The 15,017-nt window shown below is 42.7% G+C and overlaps 2 protein-coding genes across 5 annotated transcripts; both read left to right on the plus strand.

Annotated features, from left to right (window-relative positions):
- The first annotated feature begins 1,202 nt into the window (after positions 1 to 1,202).
- On the plus strand, positions 1,203 to 7,795 carry LOC106601263 (SWI/SNF-related matrix-associated actin-dependent regulator of chromatin subfamily E member 1). 4 transcript variants are annotated; one of them, XM_014193341.2, is made up of 12 exons: positions 1,203 to 1,305; positions 1,649 to 1,827; positions 2,858 to 2,909; positions 3,396 to 3,439; positions 3,907 to 4,008; positions 4,788 to 4,880; positions 5,241 to 5,372; positions 5,483 to 5,654; positions 5,757 to 5,929; positions 6,007 to 6,108; positions 6,377 to 6,641; positions 6,850 to 7,795. In XM_014193341.2, exons 3-12 carry the CDS (start codon positions 2,903 to 2,905, stop codon positions 7,065 to 7,067), a joined length of 1,308 nt encoding a protein of 435 aa, XP_014048816.1. In that variant the 5' UTR covers positions 1,203 to 1,305; positions 1,649 to 1,827; positions 2,858 to 2,902; the 3' UTR covers positions 7,068 to 7,795. The 4 variants fall into 4 exon arrangements, with proteins under 4 accessions (XP_014048816.1, XP_014048818.1, XP_014048817.1 ...); XM_014193343.2 differs by having other exon boundaries at positions 4,788 to 4,868; XM_014193342.2 differs by lacking the exon at positions 1,649 to 1,827.
- Positions 7,796 to 8,091: 296 nt separating this feature from the next.
- Positions 8,092 to 14,478, plus strand: LOC106601261 (von Willebrand factor C domain-containing protein 2-like). The gene is made up of 3 exons (XM_014193339.2): positions 8,092 to 8,485; positions 8,989 to 9,118; positions 13,956 to 14,478. The coding sequence occupies exons 1-3, from the start codon at positions 8,129 to 8,131 to the stop codon at positions 14,195 to 14,197; spliced, it is 729 nt and encodes a 242-aa protein (XP_014048814.2). The 5' UTR covers positions 8,092 to 8,128; the 3' UTR covers positions 14,198 to 14,478.
- Positions 14,479 to 15,017: the final 539 nt, after the last annotated feature.

The raw sequence follows: 15,017 nt of genomic DNA on the forward strand, positions 1-15,017 counted from the left end.
ACTACGGTATCAAGTCCTCATCATGAACCTATGTTTCAATGACTTGACAATCCTGAAGGATATTGTTGGTTTCATGATTGACTGAAAATAAATGATGCAGCTGCTGGCTTTAAAAATAAGCACAGAATCATTGAAAAAAGTCTTGCATTCTGCTCTCTGCTATGTTACTTTGGGGACGTTTCCATTTGGAGCAGTTTGAAAAAGTACAGACAGAGCAAGAACAGCACATTCTCTCAATGCAGTCTAGCCAGAATGGAGAAGTGGGAGTGGGAAAGGAGGTTAAACACCCCTGGGAAAGGACACTCCATATTGGAAATACATGTTTCAACATATGACAGCATCCATCTGTCTCTGTTCAACTATATCAAGTGGAGACAAATCCCAGTTCCCCCTCTTCCACAGACTCATCACGCACACACACAAGTGGCACCATTCAAACCTTGAGCAGAAACATAATATAACACTCATACATATTACATCTTCATTGAGCTCACAGGACAGTAAGAATGTAAAAAGACCTAAGTAAACACTCATGGGGACATGTTGCGCCTTGGTGTTGGGCAACATACACACAAGAGGTTTAGCCTAGATGTCTGGTCTTCAGGGGAAAAGCTCCCCTTCATTATTAGGGCTTACCTCACAGTCCTGTCTGCTTCTTTCTGGGGATGGACTCTAGCAGCAATCCTTTGAATAAAGCGGAGAAGACTAATACATATCCAGGTCACTGACAGCAACATGGAAGCTCTGGGGACGTACTAACACACATCTCGCCCTCAATTTGGTCAAGAAGTGGTGGTGTTATACAAGTGAACTGAAACTGTACTTTACTAACTTTACAGGGCTTTGTAGGGGCTAAATAACTAAATCTCAAACATACAATTTTTATGTGCTCTGTGCATCTGTGTGCACAGAAGTGTAAGAAGGACGAGGTGAAACATTTGTGTGAAACATCTTGAGGAGGGGAGGACAATCGGGATAAGGTATCTGTCTGTGCTTGAACTTCAACAATAACGGTGGATTGAGAGCTGACCCAATATCAGTTTTGTTTTATCTTTGCTCAAGCCATGAGCAAGGGGGGCAGCCATGCAATACCTAAAAGCAGTCTGCATAAAATCAGTAGCTGTATTCTGCAGCCACCTAGCGGTAAGCAAAGATTAAGCATATTAACTCACTGAGTGCAAATCAGCGGTTCCTCTCCGAAACAGTAGACGGCGTGTTCTACGAAATCGTGTTTTTATCCGCAGTTATTCACCAGCAAAAAAAATTACAGACGCGCTTTTGAGGGAACAAAGAAAGGAGCTCGGGGTGAGTTCATTTTCAAGTGTATATCCTTTCGATAGTTTTGTATTTGACTTTTCGAAAAGGTCAGATGAAGGTGGAGATCATTTCACAACTGAATAGAATTGTATTTCCATTCAAACTAAATACAATCTGCATTTACTTGCAAGCAAGGCTTAGCTGACGTTCGCTAGCTAACTGTGACTCCATTCATAGACGCTAACTGCTTTAGCGCATATTAACGATATGACCAGGGGAGGTTTTGTTAAGAGCCCCGACGCTTGCGGTACGTTTTTGGAAACTTGTCTTTCATATCAGCGATAAATAATTTAAGGAACTAAAGGTTAAATTACTACACCTTTTTTTATAGGGTTGGTGTTCCCACAAGGCCATATCTCCATCTCTTGTTTACGGAAGCCAGACAGAAAACATAGGCGGCCACCTGTGCTAATGAGCTATCTAGCTTGCTTCGAACACCTGGCTGTGTACGCAACAGTGGGGAGGAAGTGTAGTCCTTCAACTGGAGAAACACAACTTCTGTGCAATACTGTAAGTGTATATTTTGTATTTGTATAGTTTTCTCACTGATATGAAAGATAAGGGGCATATCAGCATATATTTAGAAAGTCGGTTTTGAAGTAGTGGTTATTGACTTTATCTAAAAGTTAAAACACAGCGTCGGAATTGTAGTTCACATGGAGCCAAATGTGGGCGAATGTAACCGCTGAAAACCCTACACATGGAAAAGGGTTTAAGAGTTAGCTAACAGTAACTGTTAGCTGTTATCGTTAACTCTGCTTACTAGAATAGCTAGCTAGCTACATGTTGTAACTTTGCTAGTTTGGATGTGTAACTAACGTTAGCGTATGTTATTTTGAGATCACGTCCTTGACGTAGCTAGTTACAACCTAGAATGATTTACTCACTATGCGGCTAGCTCTCTTACTAGCCACTTCTCGACATTTTCCAACCATTGCGTCATCACATTGGCATTGTCGGGTAGATTCTCACACACTGGTATCTTGTATTTGCATCTGTCTCTAGTCAATAACTAATATCTTAGCATTGCAATTGGTTAATAAATCAATCTATGTGTTAAACGCCTGACGCAATTTTGACGTAAACAAAATGTTTGATAGGCCGGTTTCTGACTCGCTTCACTATACTTTATTAATTTATGAAAGTAAAGATGTTGCTAGGGTTCTAGAGAACGTGTTTATGTATGCGTAGGCTGCCATTAATCCCAAATATGAAATAAAGTATATTTCTATACCACCACACTAGGTCCGATCCATAAATTTGCGTCAGATCTGCCGAGATGCATGCGTGGACGAGAGCTAGTCTGTCAGTATAGAAAGTGCTTTAAATTAGTTTATTTCGTATTTTAAGGAAATTACACCATGTTTTGTATGCAGCCTACTGGTTACATTGTATTTATGGAGCCAAAAACCGTGTGAATCCTACTGTCTGTTTCCCAGATGCCATAATCTTTCAATCTCTTGCACTGGGCAGCAATAGCCATTTTTGGCATTGATATTATTATTATTTGCCTATAACAAGCTCAATGTTTTTATTACAGCGCCAATGACGAGAATAGCTTGAAATCCACAATCCCTCAGCCAAGATGTCAAGTAAGTAGATATTTGTCAATTTGTTTTGAATTGGGGTGGCAGGTAGCCTAGCAGTTAAGGGCGCTGGGCTATTAAGTCTCTGGTTAAAATACCTGTGCCGACTAAGTGAAAAATATGTCTATGTGCCCTTAAGCAAGGCACTGACAAGGCACCTAATGCTCCTGTAAGTTGCTCTAGATAAGAGCGTCTGCTAAATGACAACCCCAAAAAATGAAAGGGGTCCAAATGAAAATACTGCACAGATTCACCTCACGCGTACAAATAGACTAAAAAGCGACATGGGTTGAGAATTTTCACCAGTTTAAAGAAACGTGACCTCTATTGTAAAAACTGTTATTACTGAGTACATGGGACCAATATAACTGTAGTAGGTTTAGATACAGGTTAAACGCTAACTGCATTATAGAGCTTAATTGATACAGGAGTCCAATTTGCTCTTTTTGGTTTTTTATGTCTAAACTTTGTCTTAACATTTATTTTACACAGAAAGGCCATCATATGCACCTCCCCCCACCCCAGCCCCCACAACTGTAAGTATCACACACATCCAACACCGGTCCTCCCATTTTCTCCCAATGCCAGGGGAGTGGGTCTTCTATACAATCCACATGAGCTCAGTAATGTACGGTTGGGCTGCAGGACCACACAGACATATTAGCTCAGGATGTTCTGTCAATACATTTGCAAGTATGTGGCTCACAGACAAACATTTTCCCTTCATCTAAATCACATGCTGCTATACATTTTGAACATCAATAGATGGAAGTAGAACTGGCCAGTTACCAGCTGTTTACCTCCCTCTTTGCTATCTTTTTATTTTGTGATGCTCCTAGAAACAAGCCAATGACTATGCACTGCTTTTCTTTTCAAGATGGCTGCTTTCCCATGACTATGCTATGTAAATCATTACCCCCAAAACTCTCCTTTTCATTTTTGTTGTCCCTCCCCTTGTTTGTGTCATTTCTCATTTGTGTTTTGTCTCATTTGTCTCCATCAGCAAGTGCCCAACACCCCTGGGTTTGTGGGGTACAACCCATACAGCCATCTGGCCTACAACAACTACAGGCTGGGAGGGAATACCGGCAACAACAACAACAGGGTAATGGTAGGACCAATGCCATCCAGGGCTAGAGCCCAAGGAGTAAGGCTGGCTATTCCCTGAGTGAGAAAAGGATAATTGGGAGAAAAGGGAAATGGGTGTTTGGTACACCAGTAGAAGGGTGAAAAAACATGCAGGAAAGGACACTTTTTGGGGGGGATAAATGGTACAACAAAAACAGCTGCTGGCCGAGGTCAGTAATTGCCCCAAAGTCCTCCTATAATCTTCTGTAAAACAGACAGGATCATCTTACTCCAACTGATTTGATGCTCTGCTTGATGACCCACCAACCACATGTGATTGTTTGTTCGAAGTGTCACCAGCTCCCCTCATCTTGTCCCACTCCTTGATGCAAAAGCATTTCATGTTAGAGCAGTTGCCCCTCTGACATGCCCCTCCCCTGCTTGTACAGCCTGCTAGGGAGCAGCAGCATGTTGCCCCGTTCCATCCAAGGCTCATGATTTGGCATGTCAGAGGTTCATACTGGTTGGTGTTTTAATCACAAGGCAGCCAAAACTGATAGCAGTATTCATTTGAATTATAACCCTCAACACTGAGAGGGCAATAATTTGTCCTCTACATACCAGCTATACATGAAACACTATCCAAAAAATAAGGTGCAACATTTTGGAATGAGTCTCCTTAAGAGCTTCACTTAAAGCAATTGTCATTTTCAGTTGTGGCCCTGCCCCTTTTTCATAGTAGTACATAAGTGCTTTCTGTAATAACTATGTCTGTTGGTTTGACCTATTGATCTTTTCTTTGGCTCTCTTTCCCAGAATTCCTCAGGAATCACTGTTCCCAAGCCTCCCAAACCGCCAGACAAGCCGCTGATGCCCTACATGCGGTACAGCCGGAAGGTAAGCAGGAAGGTAAGACACCCACGGTGTCTACTTTTACTGCTTGTACAGGGGGTCGCCCAGCCAACCATCTGGATGGCCGGGGACCCCACTGTTGATGACCCCTGGTGGTATGTTCCTCACATCTTACCCCCTCTGGATTGGAGGTCGGAGACAGCTGAGTTACACCACTATCCGGATCCACTCCTCTTCAACACCTGTCTTCATTGTTGATTCTGTCTGTCCTTGTTTCTGTGTGACCTATTGTGCTTGCTTTCCCTTTGTCTCCTCCAAATCAAATCTTTCTCTCCCTCTTTCTTCCTCTTGTGTATTTATATAAATTTAGCGGCTTGTTGCTGCTCTGTTTTGACCATGGTGCCTCCTTTTTGCCAGGTCTGGGACCAAGTTAAAGCCTCCAATCCGGATCTGAAGTTATGGGAGATTGGAAAGATTATTGGTGGCATGTGGAGGGACCTCACTGAAGAGGAGAAGCAGGACTACTTGAACGAATATGAAGCGGAAAAGGTGAGGACAGTTTGCATTTGGGAGCTGCAGTTTTCAATGCCCTAGCTATTTTGCCTTGGGTAAATGAGTCAAGTCTTTTCACAGAGATTTTATAACTACTGCCTCTATAGATTGAGTACAACGACTCCCTGAAGGCCTACCACAACTCACCGGCTTACCTGGCCTACATCAATGCCAAGAACCGTGCCGAGGCGGCTCTGGAGGAGGAGAACAGACAGCGGCAGACCCGCGTTGAGAAGGGAGAACCATACATGAGCATCCAGCCTGCTGAAGACCCAGATGGTAATGGCCCGGGGACTAGAAATTCTTTCTCTCCTGTACCTTTTTTTGTTTATCCATATTGTGTGTATTGAAAGCCAACGTTTGTGTGTGTCCTTTCCGTAGACTATGATGATGGGTTCTCCATGAAGCACACGGCCACCGCTCGCTTCCAGAGGAACCACCGGCTCATCAGTGACATCCTCAGTGAGATTGTGGTGCCAGATGTGCGCTCTGTCGTCACCACTGCACGCATGCAAGTCCTCAAGCGCCAGGTCCAGTCCCTCATGGTGCACCAGGTAAGCAAAGCTAGTGGAAAACACACACTGGACTGCAATCACATAATAGTCTGGTTTGACACTGTTCCTTTCAACAGAGGAAGCTGGAAGCAGAGCTGCTGCAAATAGAGGACCGGCACCAGGACAAGAAGAGGAGATTCCTGGAGACTACAGACTCCTTCAACAGTGAGCTCAAACGGGTATGTGCCCCCACCCCACAGTGTCCAAAGTGAGAATCACCTCATACAAAGTGCAACAGCTGATAGCCTAGTCTTTTTTTGTACAAATTTGAAGATAATTTGTTTACTTTTATCAGCAGCCGTGCTGAGATGATGGGTTTGTATTCTGTGCCACTCTGTAGCTGTTCAAGTTTGTCTTTGTAGCTCTGGTGTGTTGTACAAAAGTCGGATTTGTCGTAACTGCTCAAAGCTGCAGTGTCTAAAACTAGATGTGTTTGTCTGTGTGCAGCTGTGCGGTCAGAAGGTGGAGGTAGACATGGAGAAGCTGGCAGCAGAAATTGCTGCGGCAGAGGAGGCTGCTAGGCGGCGAGCGGAGGAGAGGGAGAAGGAAGCGGCAGAGCAGGCAGAGAAGGCTACCCAGGAACAGCAAGAGCAGCAGCAGGCAGCAGCAGCCTCTGCTTCATCTACCCTGCCCATCACTGAACAGAACAACACCACCCCACCAACCACAGAGACCAAGGAGGACCAGGACAAGCCAACCCCTATGGAGACGGGTCAGTCATACCAACATCACACTAACTACAGCATTTCTCTATTATTTCAGTAACTTGCTGTTTGGAGTAAGAAAAAGCATGATACAAGCAGTGCTTTTATTGCAGTAACATGTTAACCGTTGTGGCATTCAGACTGAGCATTGTGATCAATGATCATTACAATCTACACAAAGACACCTGACCTACACACTTTCCTCCTTTCCTTTAGAAGAGACTCCTGCATCAGAGACATCTGAGACCCAGCCTGAGGCTGAGGGCACACCTGCTGCAGAGAAGCAGCAGGGCCCGCCGGTGGAGAGCGTCACGGACGAGGGCACCAGTGACAGCACCGCCCCATCCGAGAGCAGCACCGGACCCCCTGCAGACCCCCCTGCTTCAGCTGAGCCTGCCCCAGAGGAACTCCCAGCCAGCCAGCCCTCCCAATAACATCTCTGTAGAAGGGCACACCCTCCAACCTGTAGACTAGGGCCATGTTTTGTGGGCACAGTGCTGCATATCAAAATATTGGAATGTATAGAAGTGATTTCATGGGTAGAGATGTCCATAGTTTTGTACATTCTGTATGTTATTTGCGATGTCGTGCAACCCTGTGCCCATTTAAATATGACCCTGTGATGTTCTTCCACCATCCCCACACTCAGTTTGTGTTTGACATTTCTATTGATCTTATGGACCTCTGGATTCATACCACAAGCCAACCGTCTTTAGCTATTTGCTATTGGTGTTTATAGAACAGGGAAGGGCCTTGGCCTAATTTATTCCATACCCAATTGACAATGGTTTTTACATGCTATTTGTTGCCTATTATTATCTAACTTTTAGTTAGTAATCAATATGGTGTGGACTGTTAGTGATGGATTAAATTCAGAATTCATATGAAATGGCCAGTCCTTGAATATCAGCAATTATATCACAGCAAATGGATGATTGTAGACTGTTTTACATGAGCTGTTTGCATCTGCACAGCTGTGTCGAACCCTGTTGCTGTGTATCACCACTAGAGAAATGGTCACGATGAACCTCTGATAAAACCTCACGCATTCAAATGACTGTTTTTACTTGAATTTGAATGATTTTAGTATGCCTCTGCGATTTGCATCTTTTTTGTACTGTCAAGCCTCTTGCCCAAATAAAAGTAATTTCTGTCTTTCTGACCAGTGGCTTATTTCAAATGTTTTATTGGCTTTCTCTAGATGTAGGCCTACTGATTGCTTAGACTGCCTAGTCAGTAATAATAACACAGTATTGTAATTTTGATAAATCGACTGTATTATCAAACATTCCCTAATTATTTCAATTTGAAGAAAAAAATGTCTGACCTTTTGGACTACTACTGTGAGTAAAATGTCGTTGACCATTGGGGAATGTGGTTGCATGCCCACTTTCCTCACTTTTCTTGCCTCATCGCCTTCTCTGCCATCCATGCGTCGTCACACCTCTTGAAAAGAGCACGAGGGAGCACCAGACCGTCAGTGTAGATATCAGGAATGATGAACAGCCGCGCGCTTTGCCTCTACATCACGCTCCTCTACCCGATTCCCAAAACATTGACGGAATACTCAACCAATACTGACTCGGAGTACGAGTTTGGGGATTACCGGGGCAAGTGGTGCTTAGACGACCACGGATTTGTGTATAGCATCGGGGAGGTGTACTATCCCAGTCCATCTGCTTGTCCGTGCACCTGCACTGAAGACGGACCCGTGTGCATACAACCCCAGTGTCCTCGCATTCATCCTCGATGTACGCGGATTAAATACAAATCCTGCTGTCCAGTGTGTGAGGCAGTTAGCAAAGTGTGTGTATATGGTGGCAAAATTTACAGAATATTCGAGGAATTCAGGGTGAGATTTACTTATAAAAGAAACATGACAAAAAGATTTATAAAAGAAACATGACAAAAAATTGGTTCCATCTACTTTAAGTGACTGTGTACATTATCCAAGGTTGGCTCTTGGAATTTGTTTATTATATTGTATTATACTCATGTCAAAGCAGTGTTTTTTGTGTGTCTAGCCTGATGGTGAAGATGGGGACATTGGTTATTGATTTATCCTCTATTGCATGAGAGATGTAGGCCTATTGTCAAGTGTAATCTTAACAGTACTCTTCATCAACAAGGGGTCATGTGGGGGTCAGCAGTTGAGATTGCATGAGGTGACATTTCATATAATCTCTTTTTAATTGAAAACAGTATTCAGGTATTACATTGATGCATGCTTCATAGGTTTCTCAAGTATTATGCTTCCTTCCAAATGACAGGAGAACACAAAGTTTAACTTTAGAGAGAATGAAAGTGAGTGTGGTAGAAAATATGTCTAAAGGTGTGTCTAACCTGCTGTTTCAGTTGTCACGCTGTGAGAGATGTCGTTGTGAGCCCAACAGGGAGGTGTACTGTTCCATCTCTGACTGTCCTGCACCACACTGTGTCAACCCTACATATGAGCCCAACCACTGCTGTCCTGTCTGCTACACTGGTGAGTTCACTTCTACAAACACACAACTTTCCAACACAATTAATGGTCTCTACCCTCAGAAACACACAATTTCTTGCACACTAGTTTACATGCTATAATTATAGGGTGGACATACACACACAGAGATGTGTTCTGTATAATTTGACCTGTACACACAACGCAAATATACAGAATCCATAAGCCTGGTCATACAGTTTAAGTCGTAAGTTTACATATACCTTAGCCAAATACATTTAAACTCAGTTTTTCACAATTCCTGACATTTAGTCCTAGTAAAAATTATCTTTCTTAGGTCAGTTAGGATCACCACTTTATTTTAAGAATGTGAAATGTCAGAATAATAGTAGAGAGAATGATTTATTTCAGCTTTTATTTCTTTCATCACATTCCCAATGGGTCAGAAGTTTACATGCACTCAATTAGTATTTGGTAGCATTGCCTTTAAATTGTTTAACTTGGGTCAAACGTTTCAGGTAGCCTTCCCCAAGCTACCCACAATAAGTTGGGTGAATTTTGGCCCATTCCTCCTGACAGAGCTGGTGTAACTGAGTCAGGTTTGTAGGCCTCGACTGCTCGCACACGCTTTTTCAGTTCTGCCCACAAATTTTCTATAGGATTGAGGTCAGGGCTTTGTGATGGCCACTCCAATACCTTTACTTTGTTGTCCTTAAGCCATTTTGCTACAACTTTGGAAGTATGCTTAGGGTCAACTTAGTGTATGTAAACTTCTGACCCACTGGAATTGTGATACAGTGAATTATAAGTGAAATAATCTGTCTGTAAACAATTGTTGGAAATATTATGCACAAAATAGATATCCTAACCGACTTTCCAAAACCTTATGCATGATAACAAGAAATGTGTATAGTGGTTGAAAAGCAAGTTTTAATGACTCCAACCTAAGTGTATGTAAACTTCCAAGTTCAACTGTATGTATGTAACTCAAGCATTTCGCTGCACCTGCTATAACATCTGCTTAACTGTGTATGCGACCAATAAACATTGATTTGATGTCATCCATTAATAATTAGCTTTGACACAGCATGTGATATTGATTATAAAGACAGCTGCAGCTCTTCTTATGTAATGTTTACGATGGCAGTAATTGGCTGCTGCCCCCAGTTGGAGTCTAAGGTCATCAATATCTTCAGTGTTTCTTTAATCACTGCTCCACTGCACTGGTACCATCTGTACTGTGTGTTCAACATGATATGTGCATCATATTCATATCAAGCTCAATTATTATTTAAAGTCAAGCCAAGGAGTTTTGGAAATATTTCAAATATTTAGTCACTGATGTGGGATCCAAGCATCCTTAGATCTAAACTATGGAATTCAGCATTGCACATATTACATAAATGAATTTAGACACTGGATAAAGAGGGATGCAATCAAACAGCTCGATAGTGCTCTGTCCAACACAGGAATAGTAACTAGCCTGGTGGGGTAGTGGGGCATGGGGCCAGCCATCCAACAGCAGGCAGTAAAGGAACAGCTTGTGTGTGTGCCGTATATAGTTCAATCAGTAAATCAATCACATTTATTTATAAAGCCCTTTTTACATCAACAGTTATCACAAAGTGCTTATACAGAAACCCAGTCTAAAACCCCAAAGAGCAAGCAATGCAGATGTAGACTGAACACAAATATAAACACAACATCTAAAGTGTTGATTCCATGTTTCATGAGCTGAAATAAAATAAAAATATAGGACAATACACACATCACAACAAGAAAGACACCACAACACTAAATAACACTACACAACACAACACTACATAACACAACACAACACGACAATATCCAGCTACTTCGCAAACCCATTGAAGAGGAGTGGGACAACATTCCACAGGCCACAATCAATAGCCTGATCAACTTTATGCGAAGGAGATGTGTCGCGCTGCATGAGGAAAATGGTGCTCACACCAGATACTGAATGTTTTTTTTGATCCACTCTCCCACCTTTTTTTAATGTATCTGTGACCAACAGATGCATATCTGTATTCCCAGTCGTGAAATTCATAGATTAGGGACCAATGAATTTATTTCAATTGACTGATTTCCTTATATGAACTGTAACTCAGTAAAATCTTTGAAATTGTTGCATGTTGCGTTTATATTTTTGTTCAGTATATATTGGCACCCTTCCACTTTTCTTAAATAATTCCCTTTTTCTTCTATAATAAGTTGGATTTTCAACATTGAAGAAGCAATTTTGTTTTTGAAACTTAAGTTTACAATTTTAATTGAGAAAATAAAAACAAATGGCATGCACTCAATTATTAGCACCCGTGAGCATTTTATTATTATTATTGTTTTATTTCACCTTTATTTAACCATGTAGGCCAGTTGAGAACAAGTTCTCATTTACAACTGCGACCTGGCCAAGATAAAGCAAAGCAGTGCGACACAAACAACAAGACAGAGTTACACATGGAATAAACAAACGTACAATCAATAACACAATAGAAAAAATCTATATACAGTGTGTGCAAATGAGGTAAGATTAGGGAGGTAAGGCAATAAATAGGCCTTAGTGGTGAAGTAGTTACAATTTAGCAATTAAACACTGGAGTGATAGATGTGCAGAAGATGAATGTGCAAGTAGAGATACTGGGGTGCAAAGGAGCAAAAAAAATAATAACAATATGGGGATGAGCTAGTTGGATGGGCTATTTACAGATGGGCTATGTATAGGTGCAGTGATCTGTGAGCTGCTCTGACAGCTGATGCTTAAAGTTAATGAGGGAGATATGAGTCTCCAGCTTCAGTGATTTTTGCAATTCGTTCCAGTCATTGGCAGCAGAGAACTGGAAGGAAAGGCAGCCAAAGGAGGAATTGGCTTTGGGGGTGACCAGTGAAATATACCTGCTGGAGCGCGTGCTACGGGTGGGTGCTGCTATTGTGACCAGTGAGCTGAGATAAGGCGTGGCTTTACCTAGCAAAGACTTATAGATGACATATGAAGCGAGGGCCAGCCAACGAGAGCATACAGGTCGCCGTGGTGGGTAGTATATGGTGCTTTGGTGACAAAACGGATGGCACTGTGATAGACTGCATCCAATTTGCTGAGTAGAGTGTTGGAGGCTATTTTATAAATGACATCGCCGAAGTCAAGGATCGGTAGGATAGTCAGTTTTACAAAGGTATGTTTGGCAGCATGAGTGAATGATGCTTTGTTGCGAAATAGGAAGCCGATTCTAGATTTCATTTTGGATTGGAGATGCTTAATGTGAGTCTGGAAGGAGAGTTTACAGTCTAACCAGACACCTAGGTATTTGTAATTGTCCACATATTCTAAGTCAGAACCGTAGTGATGCTGGACGGGCGGGCAAGTGCGGGCAGCGATCGATTGAAGAGCATGCATTTAGTTTTACTTGCATTTAAGAACAGTTGGAGGCCAAGGAAGGAGAGTTGTATGGCATTGAAGCCTGCTTGGAGGTTAGTTAACACAGTGTCCAAAGAAGGGCCAGAAGTATACAGAATGATGTCGTCTGCGTAGAGGTGGATCAGAGAATCACCAGCAGCAAGAGCGACATCATTGATGTATACAGAGAAAAGAGTCGGCCTGAGAATTGAACCCTGTGGGACCCCCATAGAGACTGCCAGAGGTCCGGACAACAGGCCCACCGATTTGACACACTGAACTCTGTCTGAGAAGTAGTTGGCAAACCAGGCGAGGCAGTCATTTGAGAAACCAAGGCCGTTGAGTCTGCCGATAAGAATGTGGTGATTGACAGAGTCGAAAGCCTTGGCCAGGTCGATGAATACGGCTGCACAGTATTGTCTTTTATCGATGGCGGTTATGATATCGTTTAGGATCTTGAGCGTGGCTGAGGTGCACCCATGACCAGCTCGGAAACCAGATTGCATAGCGGAGAAGGAATGGTGGGATTCGAAATGGTCGATGATCTGTTTGTTAACTTGGCTTTCACTTTCTTGCAGCTAATACTTGGTTGCACAGCCTTTGGCCAAGAAACAGTGACTGCTGACAAACGCTTCTTTAAGCCTTCAATTAGCTATTTTCTGCTGGAAGTTTGGCCCACTCTTCAGCTGCAAACTGCTCCAATTCTGCAATGTTTGAGGGGTGCCTTCCACCAACTGCTGTTTTCAGATCTCGCCATATGTTTTAGATGGGAATCAGATCTGAACTCAATGCTGGCCACTCCAGAACAGTCTAGTGTTTATTCTTGAATTATGCCTGGGTGCTTTTTAATCCATGTTTGGGTTTGTTGTCCTGCTGGAAGACCTAGAACCTTCGACAGAGACCCAGTTTTTGTACACTGGGTTGTAACATTGGACTGATAATCTGCTGATTTCATGTTGCCTTGCACATGTTCAAGGCCCCCAGTACCAGAGGCAGCAAAGCAATCCCACAACATTATTGAAACTCCCCCATGTTTGACTGTAGAAAGTGTCTTTCTTTGAATGCTTAATTTGGTCATCAGTAAACATAGTGCTGATTTGTATTGTATTGGTCCACAGAACATTTTTCCCAGAATTTTGGCTTGTTTAAGTGGGTTTTTGCAAAGTTGAATAGGCATTTCTTGTGTAGGGAATTATTTAAGAAAAGTGCAAGGGTGCCAATTTATTTGGCCACAACTGTATGTCTGCCTTTATGGATGTGTAAGTAACTCTACAAAGTATAGCGTATTGGTGCTGCAAATGACAGTAGGATGATTTTAATAAGACTACAGAAGTTTCTCATTGCAAGGCTGATTAAAAGAGCACATTAGGTACACAATTAACTGTCAAAAATGTATGCAATTCACATTTATGGTGACATCTGATATAACATCGATTTATTTTACATCATTTTTCTGCATCCTGCCTATAGGGCCCAATTGTTTTGTGGGCGACAGAGTGATCTCGGCAGGGGAGCGGGTAGAGATAGACAAGCAGACTGTGTGTTACTGCACCTACCGGGACGGCACCTGGCAGATGCTCCCCCATGCCACCTGCGAGCAGCGCCCGCTGCCGGACCCCGATCTCAACCCCAGCCCCTCTGAGCCCCCCGAGGAAGACGAGACCAAGCAGATGGACAGGGACTTCCGCCCCAGGCTGGACTGGATCCCGTGAGCAGGCAGGAGGGTGGGTGTGAGGGTAATAGTGCGCCAAGGGGAAATGGGGAGATGATGGGGCAGGTTGTTTTCCGTGCCCTGCTGAGTGCAGTCTGCATAGGGCTTAGGGCCAGGGATGACCTACTACACCACATTATACAACCACAATAACATTACTAGCTAGTAGTGTTTGTGCAACATTATATAAAACTTTGCACACAGGGACAATGTATGGTGCACATTCAAGACAATACACAACTATAACATACAGTCGTATGAAAAAGTTTGGGCACCCCTTACAATTTCCATGATTTCGATTTATAAATAATTGGGTGTTTGGATCAGCAATTTCATTTTGATCTATCAAATAACTGATGGACACTAATATTTCAGTAGTGAAATTAGGTTTATTGGATTAACAGAAAATGTGCAATATGCATCAAAACAAAATTAGACAGGTGCATAAATTTGGGCACCCCAATAGAAAAATCACATCAATATTTAGTAGAGCCTCCTTTTGCTAAAATAACAGCCTCTAGACGCTTCCTATAGCCTCTAATGAGTGTCTGGATTCTGGATGAAGGTATTTTGGACCATTCCTCCTTCCAAAACATCTCCAGTTCAGTTAGGTTTAATGGTTGCCGAGCATGGACAGCCCGCTTCAAATCATCCCACAGATTCTCAATGATATTCAGGTCTGGGGACTGGGATGGCCATTCCAGAACATTGTACTTATTCCTCTGCGTAAATGCCCGGGTAGATTTTGAGCAGTGTTTTGGGTCGTTGTCTTGTTGAAATATCCAGCCCCAGCGTAACTTCAACTTTGACTGATTCTTCAA

The sequence above is a fragment of the Salmo salar genome, chromosome ssa03 (assembly GCF_905237065.1).
Source record: "Salmo salar chromosome ssa03, Ssal_v3.1, whole genome shotgun sequence".
NCBI classification, from domain to species: domain Eukaryota; kingdom Metazoa; phylum Chordata; class Actinopteri; order Salmoniformes; family Salmonidae; genus Salmo; species Salmo salar.